The following is a 14,541-nucleotide window of genomic DNA, read 5'->3' as shown; positions in this document are numbered from 1 at the left end:
CAGTACAAGTATCCAGTCTCTCTACACTTAACTTTTTAAATAATAAACTACTGTTTATAAGATGGCTACTCAAATGATTTGTCTTGTAGTTCTTCTAACCGCTGGACTATCTCAGGTGAGAATTTCAATAATTTTCGATAGCAATTCGAAAAAGTTACGATTATAGTTATAAAATTTTTCAAAATTTTACAGGGACAATTATTCCCTGATTTCGATCAATTTAACCCGTTGAACGACAATTCCGAGGTAAGGGGATAATTTAGTTTCAGTTTTTAGGGAAATAATTTTTGAGTTTGTTCTTAATAATTATTCATAATATTATCAATAGATACCAAGTTCAGACTCTGAAACAACCACTGCTGTTAATAAAAACGAGAGTACTACAGAGGGTTCAGGAAATGATGACAGTCAACAGGTAAATGGAAATTTATTTAATTGATTATATAGAGAAGATAGGGATAAAATGGGCATGCTGTGAAGAAAATTTATTTTTAAACCTTTTGCTCATTGTTCTAATAAATTCCAATCAGTATGACGATTTAAAAATAACTTTGAATTATAAATATTGTTTTCGTCATATCTGCGCTAAAATATTACATTCCTGCTCTGTTCAGAGAAGACAAAGTAGTTCTCTTCTTTTATGAGAAAATAAATGATAAAAATTAGCGCATGTGCCATTCTTCCTTCAAACAGAGGCAAAAATTTAAACGGTCAGGTGCAAATCTGGTGAAAAATCGTGTACACACCACGGAGGAAGTCTTCGATTAGAGTAGAAGGTAAATATACATGCGGGTTGGAATGCCATACTTTCCTGCCTTGATGTGTAAGATACGATGGTTAAAAAATTTCAGAGAAAAAACTGTTTTTTAGAATAAGTTCCAGGTCCAAGACATCTCGAGTTGCTGAATAATCGATTACAAAAGCCATTTGAAAAAAAAAATGTTTTGGTTTCTCATTTTGCCTGTGCGTTTTTTTTATATACGTTTCATTAAACATAATTTTGTTTTCAGAGTGGAGATAATCCAGCAAATATCATGACCAAAGTAATTGACGCAGCAAAAGAAACAATTGAAGAATCATTTGTAAAACCAGGAATAAAAATGGGTACTGCATTACCGCGTTTTGGTGCCAAACTTATGGGATGAAATAATAAGAAACCTTCAAGAATAGGATCTGATCTGGGTGGATGTTCCTTTTTTAGATAATAAACAAATATACTATATGTTTTAACTATATGATGTCTAATGTACTTCTTAAAGTAATAAAATTATATTAAACATGATTAAAAATAATTTTTAATTACTTATTTTTAATTTAAGTGTTTTTATTGTTAATAATTATGAACACCCGTTAATCGTTTTTATTGATTAAAAATTACATTTATTTTTAATTTTATATCTATTGGACTATGGACTATCGCTCAAACGCCTGGTCAATAAAAAAACTTAAAAAATAGTTTATAAATATTTCAAGTCATTATTTCAAAATTGATCAAATTTTTATTGGTTTTTTTCATAAGATTCTAATTAAAAATTTAATTGTAAGTGCTTTCGATTACTAAATATAAACGATAGCTAACATAGTCATTAACCTACGGAGAAGTTATTAATAAACCAAAAAACAAAACTTCCCAGGAAACATTAATAATTTAAGTATCTAAAGGTAGTATAAAAAGACTGGAGCTCAATAATTGGTTACAGTAAAAGTTTTTCAGAAAACTTTGAACTTCGACTAGAGCAGCTATGGCAACTTCTCTTGTTCTTGCCATTTTATTGGCAATAACAACTTATGAGGTAAGCGTGTTTCAATTTTTATTGAATATTTAACTCAGGCGATGACATTGACTTTAATATTATGATCGCTAAACATCGATCCATTTGCTATCATTTAGAAAATGGTCCACTTAACGCCACAATTCGTAGAAAATAAAAATACTAAAATTATACAAAGAATGAAAATTGCATTTAATAGATTAAAAAGGGGTCAGAGTCAATAACGAAAGGATGTTAACTAGTAGATTTCAGAAAAGATAGTTTTCTTGATATTGTATTGCTTATTTGTGTAGGTGCGCTCAACTGGCTTTGGTTTCAACCTCCTTCCTAGCGGTAGTATTAGTTTGAAAAAAGGAGGAGAAATAGGATTGGAGATTGAAACTCCTGGATTAATAACGAAGAAAAAGAGATTCGAGGTTGGTATCGGGGGAAATTTTCACGGATCAGTAGGAATTAAAAATGGAGATACGAAAAATGGTAATAGAGCTGCGTCAGGGCAAGAACAAAACCATGTAGAACATAGTTTAGGAGGTGATGGTGATGTTGGTCACAAACATACGACGACATACGAAGTACATTACACTGGTCAGGGAAACATCGGAAATCAATTCGAACACGATTTGGGTGCGATCGATGGAAAAAGACAAACAAGCTCAGGAAGCTATGGTGCTGGTGTGACTGTGCATAAAGAAGGAGGTCTATCTGGTGCTTGGGGTGGTAATGGAATCAGTATAGAGGGTAAAAAACAACTTTCTTTTGGTGGCGGAACGTGGACCCATGGATCATCAGGTACAGACGCAGGGCAATCTCAGGGTTTAGCCGAAGCAACTATCGAACATACTCCAGGAAATGATCATGACATTGGTCACAAACATACGACGACATACGAAGTACATTACAGTGGTCAGGGAAACATCGGAAACCAATTAGAACACGATTTGGGTGCGATCGATGGAAAAAGACCAACAAGCTCAGGAAGCTATGGTGCTGGTGTGACTGTGCATAAAGAAGGTCTATCTGGTGCTTGGGGTGGTAATGGAATCAGTATAGAGGGTAAAAAACAACTTTCTTTTGGTGGCGGAACGTGGACCCATGGATCATCAGGTACAGACGCAGGGCAATCTCAGGGTTCAGCCGAAGCAACTATCGAACATACTCCAGGAAATGATCATGACATTGGTCACAAACATACGACGACATACGAAGTACATTACAGTGGTCAGGGAAACATCGGAAACCAATTAGAACACGATTTGGGTGCGATCGATGGAAAAAGACCAACAAGCTCAGGAAGCTATGGTGCTGGTGTGACTGTGCATAAAGAAGGAGGTCTATCTGGTGCTTGGGGTGGTAATGGAATCAGTATAGAGGGTAAAAAACAACTTTCTTTTGGTGGCGGAACGTGGACCCATGGATCATCAGGTACAGACGCAGGGCAATCTCAGGGTTCAGCCGAAGCAACTATCGAGCATACTCCAGGAAATGATCATGACATTGGTCACAAACATACGACGACATACGAAGTACATTACACTGGTCAGGGAAACATCGGAAATCAATTAGAACACGATTTGGGTGCGATCGATGGGAAAAGACCAACAAGCTCAGGAAGCTATGGTGCTGGTGTGACTGTGCATAAAGAAGGAGGTCTATCTGGTGCTTGGGGTGGTAATGGAATCAGTATAGAGGGTAAAAAACAACTTTCTTTTGGTGGCGGAACGTGGACTCATGGACCATCAGGTACAGTTGCAGGGCAATCTCAGGGTTCAGCCGAAGCAACTATCGAACATACTCCAGGAAATGATCATGACATTGGTCACAAACATACGACGACATACGAAGTACATTACAGTGGTCAGGGAAACATCGGAAATCAATTAGAACACGATTTGGGTGCGATCGATGGAAAAAGACCAACAAGCTCAGGAAGCTATGGTGCTGGTGTGACTGTGCATAAAGAAGGAGGTCTATCTGGTGCTTGGGGTGGTAATGGAATAAGTATAGAGGGTAAAAAACAACTTTCTTTTGGTGGCGGAACGTGGACTCATGGACCATCAGGTACAGTCGCAGGGCAATCTCAGGGTTCAGCCGAAGCAACTATCGAGCATACTCCAGGAAATGATCATGACATTGGTAACACACATACGACGACATACGAAGTACATTACACTGGTCAGGGAAACATCGGAAATCAATTAGAACACGATTTGGGTGCGATCGATGGGAAAAGACCAACAAGCTCAGGAAGCTATGGTGCTGGTGTGACTGTGCATAAAGAAGGAGGTCTATCTGGTGCTTGGGGTGGTAATGGAATCAGTATAGAGGGTAAAAAACAACTTTCTTTTGGTGGCGGAACGTGGACTCATGGACCATCAGGTACAGTCGCAGGGCAATCTCAGGGTTCAGCCGAAGCAACTATCGAGCATACTCCAGGAAATGATCATGACATTGGTCACAAACATACGACGACATACGAAGTACATTACACTGATCAGGGAAACATCGGAAATCAATTAGAACACGATTTGGGTGCGATCGATGGGAAAAGACCAACAAGCTCAGGAAGCTATGGTGCTGGTGTGACTGTGCATAAAGAAGGAGGTCTATCTGGTGCTTGGGGTGGTAATGGAATCAGTATAGAGGGTAAAAAACAACTTTCTTTTGGTGGCGGAACGTGGACTCATGGACCATCAGGTACAGTCGCAGGGCAATCTCAGGGTTCAGCCGAAGCAACTATCGAGCATACTCCAGGAAATGATCATGACATTGGTCACAAACATACGACGACATACGAAGTACATTACACTGATCAGGGAAACATCGGAAATCAATTAGAACACGATTTGGGTGCGATCGATGGGAAAAGACCAACAAGCTCAGGAAGCTATGGTGCTGGTGTGACTGTGCATAAAGAAGGAGGTCTATCTGGTGCTTGGGGTGGTAATGGAATCAGTATAGAGGGTAAAAAACAACTTTCTTTTGGTGGCGGAACGTGGACTCATGGACCATCAGGTACAGTTGCAGGGCAATCTCAGGGTTCAGCCGAAGCAACTATCGAACATACTCCAGGAAATGATCATGACATTGGTAACACACATACAAAGACCTACGAAGTACATTACAGTGGTCAGGGGAACATCGGAAATCAATTAGAACACGATTTGGGTGCGATCGATGGGAAAAGACCAACAAGCTCAGGAAGCTATGGTGCTGGTGTGACTGTGCATAAAGAAGGAGGTCTATCTGGTGCTTGGGGTGGTAATGGAATAAGTATAGAGGGTAAAAAACAACTTTCTTTTGGTGGCGGAACGTGGACCCATGGATCATCAGGTACAGTCGCAGGGCAATCTCAGGGTTCAGCCGAAGCAACTATCGAACATACTCCAGGAAATGATCATGACATTGGTAACACACATACAAAGACCTACGAAGTACATTACAGTGGTCAGGGGAACATCGGAAATCAATTAGAACACGATTTGGGTGCGATCGATGGGAAAAGACCAACAAGCTCAGGAAGCTATGGTGCTGGTGTGACTGTGAATAACGAAGGAAAACTAGCTGCGACTCCAGGTAGTGATAATTTATTCAGTGCAACGGCTAATAAATTACTTTCGTTTGGCGGCAGTATGTGGACTCGTGGAAAATCCGCAATAGGCCTCGGGCAAACGAAAAGTTCGGTCAAAGCTACTAGCGAACATACTCCAGTAAATGATGATGATATTGGCAACAAACATACAAAGACATACGACGTACAAAACAGTGGCCAGGGAGACATCGGAAATCAATTAGAACACGATATGGGCGTGAACAATGGAAAAAGACCAACAAGCTCAGGAAGCTATGGTGCTGGTGTAACTGTGCATAAAGAAGGAAGCCTTGAAGGGGCTTTCGGCGGTCTTGGATCATTCAACATTGAGGGTCAAAAACATTTTGCGGTTGGTATTGGTAGTTTGCCTCATGGATCGTCAGGGAACCGTGTTGGAGAAACTCAGGGTTCGAGCGAAGCTCTTGTAAAACAGAATCTTGAACATGATCAGGAACCTATTGTTAACGCAGATAAGAATAAATATGAGGTAGGATATACTCATTTCGGAAATTTCCCAACTCAAACAGAACATAGTATGGATAGTACCATTACAAAGGATTTGGCAAGCTCAGGTAGCAGTGGTGCTGGAACGAGTTTAGATAATGATAATAAAGTAGTTTGGGGCATTGATCATGGTATAAATATTAATGATAAAAAACAAGTTTCTTCCACCCCAGACAAAAATGATCAAATATCAGGAATGGAAGTACAGCATAGCGGTTTCGGACAAATTCAAAAACACGAGCATGGTCGTATTGAAGTTGGTACAGGAGGTGATATTGAACGAAGTTTTGAAGCAAAAATCTATAGCCATGAAAATGGACACACTGGTTGTGTAGATGGCCATTACCACGGTCAAATTCAAGATCATTCTCGACACCATGCAAATATTGGATCCGGAATCGGTGTTCAAACAACCGACAATGGGTACAGACAAATTCCCAATCAAGGAAAAATCAATAGTGAACAAGAACATGGATACGTTAAGCATATTACCTTCTCCTCTGGGGATCAAAATGAAAATCAAAGACTCAGACAAAGCCAAGATGCCGCACATCATGGTGCTAGTTTTGAGTTTCATTCTGAAAAGCAGGGAGAAATAGGATCACACCAAGGAGAACATAATCACGGTTATTCTGTTGTTTACGTAAAACACAGAGGTCAAGATGGGTTAGGAGCAGGTGTATGGAGCGAAGGTGATGAGGCAACTGTATCTAATCTGGAGATAGAAGGCAAACATAATGGTCGTCTAGAGACACAGGAACATGGAAAATTTGATCCCGGATTTATCTTATCTAATTACCTCAACAAACCAGGTGTATTAGTTTATAAACAAAGTACTAACACAGACGATTTAATCTCCGGACAACGAGTATTTAATGGCAGACCGTCTTTGAGTGGAACCGATAACAAACAGAGTTCTCTGAATTGGGGAATAGATTCCAGTAAATTTATTAACCACGGTTCAAACGGCGAAGTACGCCATTTCTCTGAACATAGATATGGATACCACCGCGGCAACAAGATCGAACACCAATCTAAATCCGAGGTCAGGCATTTTTCTACTTCTGTAACGAGTTCTGGTCACGGAGGATTCTCTTCAGAATCCTCTGTGAGCCACACAACATCCAACGACGACGGGAGTGCCTTGCATACCCAATCTAAACCTATCGAAAATTCTCTTGATGGAAAAAGCATCGTCGGGATAAGCGGAGACGGCTTATTAGACATCAGATCGAAAGCTTAAGATTCCATTGACATTAAAACTGGACACAACACTCATTTAATGACCCAAGGTTAGAAATATTTTAAATCAGCAACCCACAAATTTTTATAATTACCACCATTTTTAACATTCATTTTATCTTTTTCAGGCGGAAAAATACTGGCAAATTCAACGAGAGAGAAATTCATTAAAATTATTATTAATTAAGACTTTTATCAAAATTTATCGACTATATGTCAATATATATTGAATAAATATTATACAAGAGCATTATAAACACTTTTTTTCATTTTAAATCCCATCAAATCTTTTTCCTAAAAATTCCCATTCAAAATTTTAAATTTAAAAAATAACCGCCAAAAAATGAAATCGCTCTCTTCCACCAACCGCCACCTCGTCAGGCAAGAAATTAATCTACTTTACCGTACAAGTCACCTGTCCTCTCAAAACAAAAAAAACTAGTCGTCTAGTGACTTTTCCCGGGTCAGTTGGCCACAGGTCGACGCCATTATAGAATATTTTCTCTTACAAAAAAAAAAAAATGAATTCTGGGTAACAAAAAATTGTGTGTCGTTAATTTGTGGTGATTAATTTGTCCATTTATAATACATACGTGAGCAATCAGTTATCAGCAACACTATTTACGTACACATAATACCGTAACCAATAAAACCCTTGGTATTCGTTTAGTATATCATTATTTAAGTTACTAAATCCTCGTTATTTAATTTACGTTACAATATCGATTTCTCGAGTTATAAAAAACTAAAACTACATATATATATGTCCCCATATATATGTGTAACGATACTAATATCAATATATTTATATATATTTGAGTAGTCTCATACAACGTAGTTTAATCTTGAGCCAGGCATAGTAAATAATTTTTAATAAATTAATTGTTTTGCACAATACTGTGTAATTACCAACATGATTGATCTAACAGTCAAGACTTTAGATTCACAAAATCACACATTTTCAGTTAATGATGATGTAAGTTCATTTAATTTAATTAACTACTAATTATTTATATTTAAACGATTTCCAGTTCGCGGGTATTTTTGAATACTATTTTAAATAATAAATAATAATTATTTATTTTAAAAACTACAGATCACAGTGAGGCAGTTCAAGGAACATATTGCTGCGACTGTAAACATTCCTGATAATTTACAAAGACTTATTTACTGCGGGCGAGTTCTTCAGGATGAAAAATTGCTCACGGAATACGGTAATTTAAATTTAAATTTTTAAAAAATCGTCAGTCTAGATTATGTTTAAGATTTTTGTTTAGAAGCTAATTAATAATAATTATTAAACTTAGATGTCAATGGAAAAGTCATACACTTGGTACAAAGAGCACCACCATCACTTACCCAGCGCAGTAACAACAGTAACCAAAACCAGACCCAGAATTCATCGTCAAATGGTGACTGGACATCGATGCCCCGGATACATTACCGGCAGACTGAATTCCGTGGGAATCCAATGTACGTTGGCTCAGTTTCATTTCCCGCAGACGTTCTTGAAGGATATGGTAAGTCATTGAAAACTGTGTAGAAAAAATATAACAAATTTAAATAAAACGATTTAATTTGTAGAACTACCGATTCCACAATTGAATAGTTCACTGACCAACGTACACGTTTCGGTAATACGCCGGATGCTGGACCAAGCGAACCGCATAATAGATCGTCTGGACAATCCAGGAACGACAGATTCCACTAGCTCAGAAAGCGCTTCGTCAACTTCACAAACTCCCACGCAAACTCAGTCGGAACCGGCTACAGAGGCTGAAGCATCTTCATCAGAAACAGCTCCTGCTTCTCAGTCAAAGCCCTCGACACCAACTCCGAGTGCATCGACATCGACTCCAGCATCGACAGATTCAAATTCAGCTGAGAGCAGTCAGTCTGAAGCTCTTGTTCCTCGTGAGTTGGCTGAGTTACTTGACAAGCTGCTGACAACTCAGGACCGCCTGCGTCCTTACATTCGCGATCGTCTTCTTCATACCCCCGAAGCCGACGCATCTTCAACTCCATCGACTCCCGAGGAGAACCAGCGCATTCTGGACAGCGTGACCGAGTGCTTCCACTTTTTATCTCACGCTCAGCATGCTCTCAGTAACCTGAACGTCAACATGCAACAGCCTTCGCCACGTGTACTGCGCTGTAGACCGATAACCATTCAGCCGTCCGCGATCTTGCAAGCCGGGTTGCCGATCCAAGTCGAGGCGCACATAAATCTTCACGGCCAGGACGCGAATTCTGACAGCGACACTGCCAGTACCACCAATACCACCAACGTCACCGCAACTACCAACTCATCAACCAATTCTACTAATCGTCGAGAGCCGACCGCCACCACCGAAACTTCAACGCCGCCTCCACCATCAGCTGATCGCTCTACTGAAAATAATCCCGCTGCAGCAGTCGCGGCCGCAGCTGCTGACTCGCTGAGCTCGATGTTCAATTTTTCAAATAACGTCGAAGTTGTGATGGAAATGGGGCCGCAGGCACCGCGCGTCTGGACATTTTCAACTGGAGATCAAAACCAAAACAGCAGCAACAACAATAATAATAATAACAACAACAACAACACCAATGCCACCAACAACAACAACAACACAAACAACAACACCAATAGCAGCAACATGACCAATGGAAGCAACACAACTGGAGGCACTCCTGGCAATGGAACTGGTCCTGGAGCATTCCCATGGGGAAATACTAACCCACCATTGCCTGACATAATTCGCAACGTAATGCAAGCTGTCGCAGGCTACATGACACAGACTAACGTCTCTCCCTCCTCGATTCCTGTCACTCAATCGATGGGCAATCAATCAACGCCTACAACGACAGCTACTCCCAATGCTGGTGCTCCAGGCTGCATTCGTCACCGTTCTGTAGCCGTAACTGTCGGAGAAAACGCTCCGACATCTGGCCAGAGCTCCCAGACACGCGGAAGCACGGAAACGCATCCTACGACCTCGACCCAAACTCGTACGACTCCTCGTACTCACGTCATCCATCAGCATGCTCAGGCCCTGGGTCTAGGTGTCGGGTTGGCTTCCGGCATTGACTTTGATCCTTTCCTGCCCTGCAACTCTCATCACATAAGACGCGCCCAGGCCTCGACCACCAGCACTGCGGCTTCTACCCAAACTGGACAAGGAATGACTAACAGCAATCAGCCGTCAAATCAATCTTCTGCTGGTTCATCCGCGCGCTCAAGATTGACAACTATCGCAGGAGTTCTCAATGCTGATAATATTTTCAACAACACTCCTTTAAGTGATAGTCTCAATAGTGCTGCCAGGTAATTCACTAATTAATTAATTCATTTATTATTTAATTACAAATTATTTATTTTAATTACTGCAGAGTCAGTTGTGATAATCGACCGTTGTCATTCAACTCAGTGTTGATGAATCGTGGCATCAATATCATGCCTGAAAATATGTCATCAATTGTCAGAAGATCTCAAAGAATATTTTATATTATTTATAGTGTCTTGGTAACTATTACTATTATTCTTATTATTTTATTGATAATAGTGACCATTGAATACTAATTTGAATAATTCACAGGGAAAAATACCCATGCACTCGTGGATAAGTATCGTCAACGGAGACACTAGCCCACTGAGAAGTGTCATGCAAGAGCTTCGTGAAAAACTACGCAGCCGTTACCAGAACCTCGAGGAATTTGAAATACCTGACGCAGTCGTCGACGACGTCTTCGCTGAAATTAGCACTATTCTCGACGACGTTTTTCGCCAGCCCCGTGTCAACGATCACAACAATGGCAGAGTTATCGAGCTCCGTCAGACTGTCGACAATTTGATCCGCAGACACGTCAAAGCTCTAATTCAAACAATTTTCAGCGATGGTAATTATTCAGCTTTTAATTTGCTTATTCAAATTCATTTAATTAATCTATTGATTTATGATCGCTTTTAGCTGACGACAAAGTCGATCAAGTCCTTTCGCAATTAAACGATTTCTGTAGTGATTTAGGCTCCATATTATGTTACTCATTACGTAATGATATCGATTTAATGAGAGTTAAAGCACGTTTTTCTGTAAGTATTCTAATATATATAATTAGTTATAATAATTTGGGGAACCCGCGGTAGCTGCAAGTGCTAAAGTCCCTGGTGACTTGGCACGAGCGCAAGGGCGGGTTGGGAACTATGTGAAGAGAAATTTTCGAACAGAAGAGACGGGAAAATTGGCAAATGAGAACAGGGAGAGGATTTAAAAAATAGTTGAGGTAAAAGGCTTACCGCCATACCCAGGGAAAAAAATCAATTGTGAAATCATAATTATTGCAAAATGGTATATTTGTTACTTAATAACATTATTTTTTTAGAGTATGATAACATTAAGTTTTCCAAGATTGTTGCGTGAATTTGTTTATCAAACAATAGATAATTTATTTACGAAATATTCACGTCAGTCAGCGCTGCCGTCGCAATCAGATATTATTTCAATGATTGTTTATAAAGATAGCGCTAATTTAAGTGCAGCAACATCATCTACACTTAATAATGAAGTACAATCATCATCTGAGGTACGTTAATGCTATTATAATTATTTTATAAATTTAATTAATAATTAATTAATTTATTAATCAATTTTATAGCCGATGGATATCGATGTTTCATCAAACGATCAATCTTCAGATACTCTTCTAGACAACGAAGAAGTTCCTTCAACATTCCCGGGTCATACCAACCTATTACCTGTAAGCAACCGTCTAATTAAGGATGGAATTAATGGATGCTAATTTTTAATTTATTAATTTTTTATAAATAATCTGTAGGATTGGGTGCCGATAATTGCACGTGATGGCGTCAGACAGCGCAGACAATTGGCCTTAGGGTTATCTGATAGCAGCGTAACGACGTTGAGCGACGCGTATCTGGCGACAATGCCAAGCAAACGCCGCAAGATTGTAGAGCAGCAGAAACCCTCACTGTTGGTTAGTCCATCGGCGAACAGCAATTCCGTGGTAGCGGCATCGATGGAGCGATTAGTCAGAGAAAGTATCGGCCGCGCTGGTTCTGAAGAAGTTGACGGCGCTATCACGGCACTTGTTGCTGAACCGACAGTCAGGCGCGCATTTGGTCAAGCCATTCGCGAAAGTTTAAATCCCTGCAGATACGAGACACCTGATTTTCCAGACCCTCTACGTTTCCCCAATGCCACTAAATTTTTCACTGATCCAAATATACCACCGAAGTAATTGAATTTATTTAAATGATTATCACTAATATTAATTTATAAGGATACATAACTTGCTTATAACATGGTTATGGATTGATTTATATAATTATTTACTTTTATGTTAATTAATTAATTGATTAATAAACTTTACACGTTTGTACACGTGTTTATTACATTAAATGTAATCTTGCTAAAATTTAATAAAAATCTCTAGTAAATTAAATTTTTATTTTATTTTTAAAAATACTTCTAGTGCTCTGATAGCAAGAATGTCAATGATTTGCGATCTAATTGACGACAACTATCGTCTTTATCACTGTTGACAACAAGTTATTACCAACTCTCTCAGAAACTTCACGATAATTTACTGCCGCAACTTGTCATCAACTAATGGATGACTACATTTGCCATCAATTTGCTCCGCAAGTTGGCATCTTGTTGACGTCAACTTATAGAAGTCTACAATTTACTACTAGGATATCTTATGATAAAAAGAAAATTTATGTAAAGACTTTGTTACGAACATCTGATTGGCAACAGACAGCAAACAATTTACACAAAAAAATTATAAAAAATGACTCGTGCGCAAACTCGAATCCTGCTGCTCATGAAATTTCTGTAATTAAAAAAAGTAAAATAAATAATGCGCTTAAAATAAGGTAGACGAACTCAGTTGATAACTCTGCCAGAATCTTAAGAATTCTGATGTCAACTACAGCGCGTTCTCATGGAACGATAAATTAAACTTAAAAATTTCCACTTGACAACTGCGAGTACCTATACTTTTATCTTCGAATTCTTGACCGAATAATTTAAATAAAACTAAATAAATAACCGGCGTACATTAATTTCATATTATTTGTCGCTAGTAATTGTCGCAACGTAAAAATTAATGCGTAATTAATTTAATATAATTTATTTATCACTTTAACAAAATGAAATTTCTTAATGACGATAATAATAGTAAAAACTAAAATTTAAAAAATAATGTTATATATAAAGCTATTTACAAAAATACATTTCGGCACTTTGCCTAAATATTTTGTTAACCGGAAGTAACATATGGAGGCTATTAGCAGAAGAATATTAATGTGTCAACTCAAATATACCAAGAGACACACTTTGTGTAAAGAAGTATGTGATGTAAAAAGTAAATAAAACGAAAAAAAAATAAGAAATAAAATAAAAAGAGGCGTTAAATGAATTTCCGAGAAGATTCACGACATATTATAGTCGAGCGTTGTCAAGCATACGATAATTGCCACCTGACGTTGAACTGAGTCTTACTCAAAGAGAATATAAAGCCCAACAACCGCAGCTTTATATTACATTACAGTATACATATAGAAGTTAATGTAAGAAACATTCAACTACACCATTTACTCGCCAAGCCTTCATACGTTTTTTTTTTTTTCGTCAGGCTTCATGTGCTGTCACTACCCGGTGAGTCATCAACATTTTAATTATCCGTTGTAAGCTCTCCCATGTGTTGGGCTGTCTAGGAGATGCCAGAGTGCCTGCCTTATTATTACTGGCCAAGCGGGAGGTAAAACGAATCCATATAGATTAGGAATTATAATTATAAATAGAAATATATTGATCTCAAGATAAGTAATGGATTTTTCCGTCTTATGAGCAGCAATAATAATTAAGGACTTAAGATTCAAGACTCAAGATACGAGTCTCTAAATTAAACATCGAGTTTACACATGTGATTTCGATTTAAATCTTAAATGGACGATTAAAAAGTATTAACAGTTAAACTCTTCAAAGGGAATATTAGTGAAGGAAATGGCGCCACGAGTGAGCAAAATGGCAACCTTATCGATGGGATTAATTTCCCGGATGTCGGCTCAGAATGCCTAACTACTGTCCCTACTGTCTGCTGCGCTGTCGCCATCGGGCCCTAGTCTATCGTCTAGCACGCTCTTGATAGTGTAGCAGTACCACCTTGATGTTATATCTATGTACATATATATCTATACAAACACAGAGTAGTCTAGTTCATAGTCGTTGGTTGGTCCGTTTTAAGTTGGTGCCACGGAAACGTTTGGTTTTATTTTATTCACATACACGTTTATACGCGCACAAAGTACCTAGAATCCAAACTAAACTCATACCAGTGCCAGAGTGTGTAGAGACCATAGCAAAGTGAAGCAGAGGCTACAATAATGTCCTTCTCTTTTTATAAAATTTTTTTCATTCTCTTTTTATATAT

General features: G+C 38.6%; 3 protein-coding genes across 3 annotated transcripts; all 3 read left to right on the top strand.

Moving 5' to 3' along the window:
* The first annotated feature begins 29 nt into the window (after positions 1-29).
* LOC103570372 (uncharacterized) lies at positions 30-1,145 on the top strand. The gene is made up of 4 exons (XM_008548087.1): positions 30-115; positions 193-246; positions 329-415; positions 1,011-1,145. The coding sequence occupies exons 1-4, from the start codon at positions 62-64 to the stop codon at positions 1,143-1,145; spliced, it is 330 nt and encodes a 109-aa protein (XP_008546309.1). The 5' UTR covers positions 30-61.
* Positions 1,146-1,628: 483 nt separating this feature from the next.
* On the top strand, positions 1,629-7,301 carry LOC103570120 (hornerin-like). The gene is made up of 3 exons (XM_008547729.2): positions 1,629-1,793; positions 2,066-7,157; positions 7,236-7,301. The coding sequence occupies exons 1-2, from the start codon at positions 1,743-1,745 to the stop codon at positions 7,106-7,108; spliced, it is 5,094 nt and encodes a 1,697-aa protein (XP_008545951.2). The 5' UTR covers positions 1,629-1,742; the 3' UTR covers positions 7,109-7,157; positions 7,236-7,301.
* A 305-nt stretch (positions 7,302-7,606) lies between these two features.
* LOC103570128 (large proline-rich protein BAG6) lies at positions 7,607-12,546 on the top strand. The gene is made up of 10 exons (XM_008547740.3): positions 7,607-8,083; positions 8,204-8,321; positions 8,415-8,627; positions 8,692-10,411; positions 10,477-10,609; positions 10,683-10,983; positions 11,055-11,176; positions 11,467-11,667; positions 11,740-11,841; positions 11,920-12,546. Exons 1-10 carry the CDS (start codon positions 8,021-8,023, stop codon positions 12,340-12,342), a joined length of 3,396 nt encoding a protein of 1,131 aa, XP_008545962.1. The 5' UTR covers positions 7,607-8,020; the 3' UTR covers positions 12,343-12,546.
* Positions 12,547-14,541: the final 1,995 nt, after the last annotated feature.

The sequence above is a fragment of the Microplitis demolitor genome, chromosome 1 (assembly GCF_026212275.2).
Source record: "Microplitis demolitor isolate Queensland-Clemson2020A chromosome 1, iyMicDemo2.1a, whole genome shotgun sequence".
NCBI classification, from domain to species: Eukaryota; Metazoa; Arthropoda; class Insecta; order Hymenoptera; family Braconidae; genus Microplitis; species Microplitis demolitor.
This window is presented reverse-complemented; position numbering and strand designations above follow the sequence as displayed.

Excerpts from the sequence above, each read along its gene's own strand:
- LOC103570372 (XM_008548087.1), top strand. The coding sequence starts at position 62 with ATGGCTACTCAAATGATTTGTCTTGTAGTTCTTCTAACCGCTGGACTA. Across the intron at positions 116-192 it reads TAACCGCTGGACTATCTCAG|GGACAATTATTCCCTGATTT; the intron begins GTGAGAATTTCA and ends AAAATTTTACAG. Across the intron at positions 416-1,010 it reads GAAATGATGACAGTCAACAG|AGTGGAGATAATCCAGCAAA; the intron begins GTAAATGGAAAT and ends TTTTGTTTTCAG.
- LOC103570120 (XM_008547729.2), top strand. The coding sequence starts at position 1,743 with ATGGCAACTTCTCTTGTTCTTGCCATTTTATTGGCAATAACAACTTAT. Across the intron at positions 1,794-2,065 it reads TGGCAATAACAACTTATGAG|GTGCGCTCAACTGGCTTTGG; the intron begins GTAAGCGTGTTT and ends TTATTTGTGTAG.
- LOC103570128 (XM_008547740.3), top strand. The coding sequence starts at position 8,021 with ATGATTGATCTAACAGTCAAGACTTTAGATTCACAAAATCACACATTT. Across the intron at positions 8,084-8,203 it reads CATTTTCAGTTAATGATGAT|ATCACAGTGAGGCAGTTCAA; the intron begins GTAAGTTCATTT and ends TAAAAACTACAG. Across the intron at positions 11,177-11,466 it reads GAGTTAAAGCACGTTTTTCT|AGTATGATAACATTAAGTTT; the intron begins GTAAGTATTCTA and ends TTATTTTTTTAG.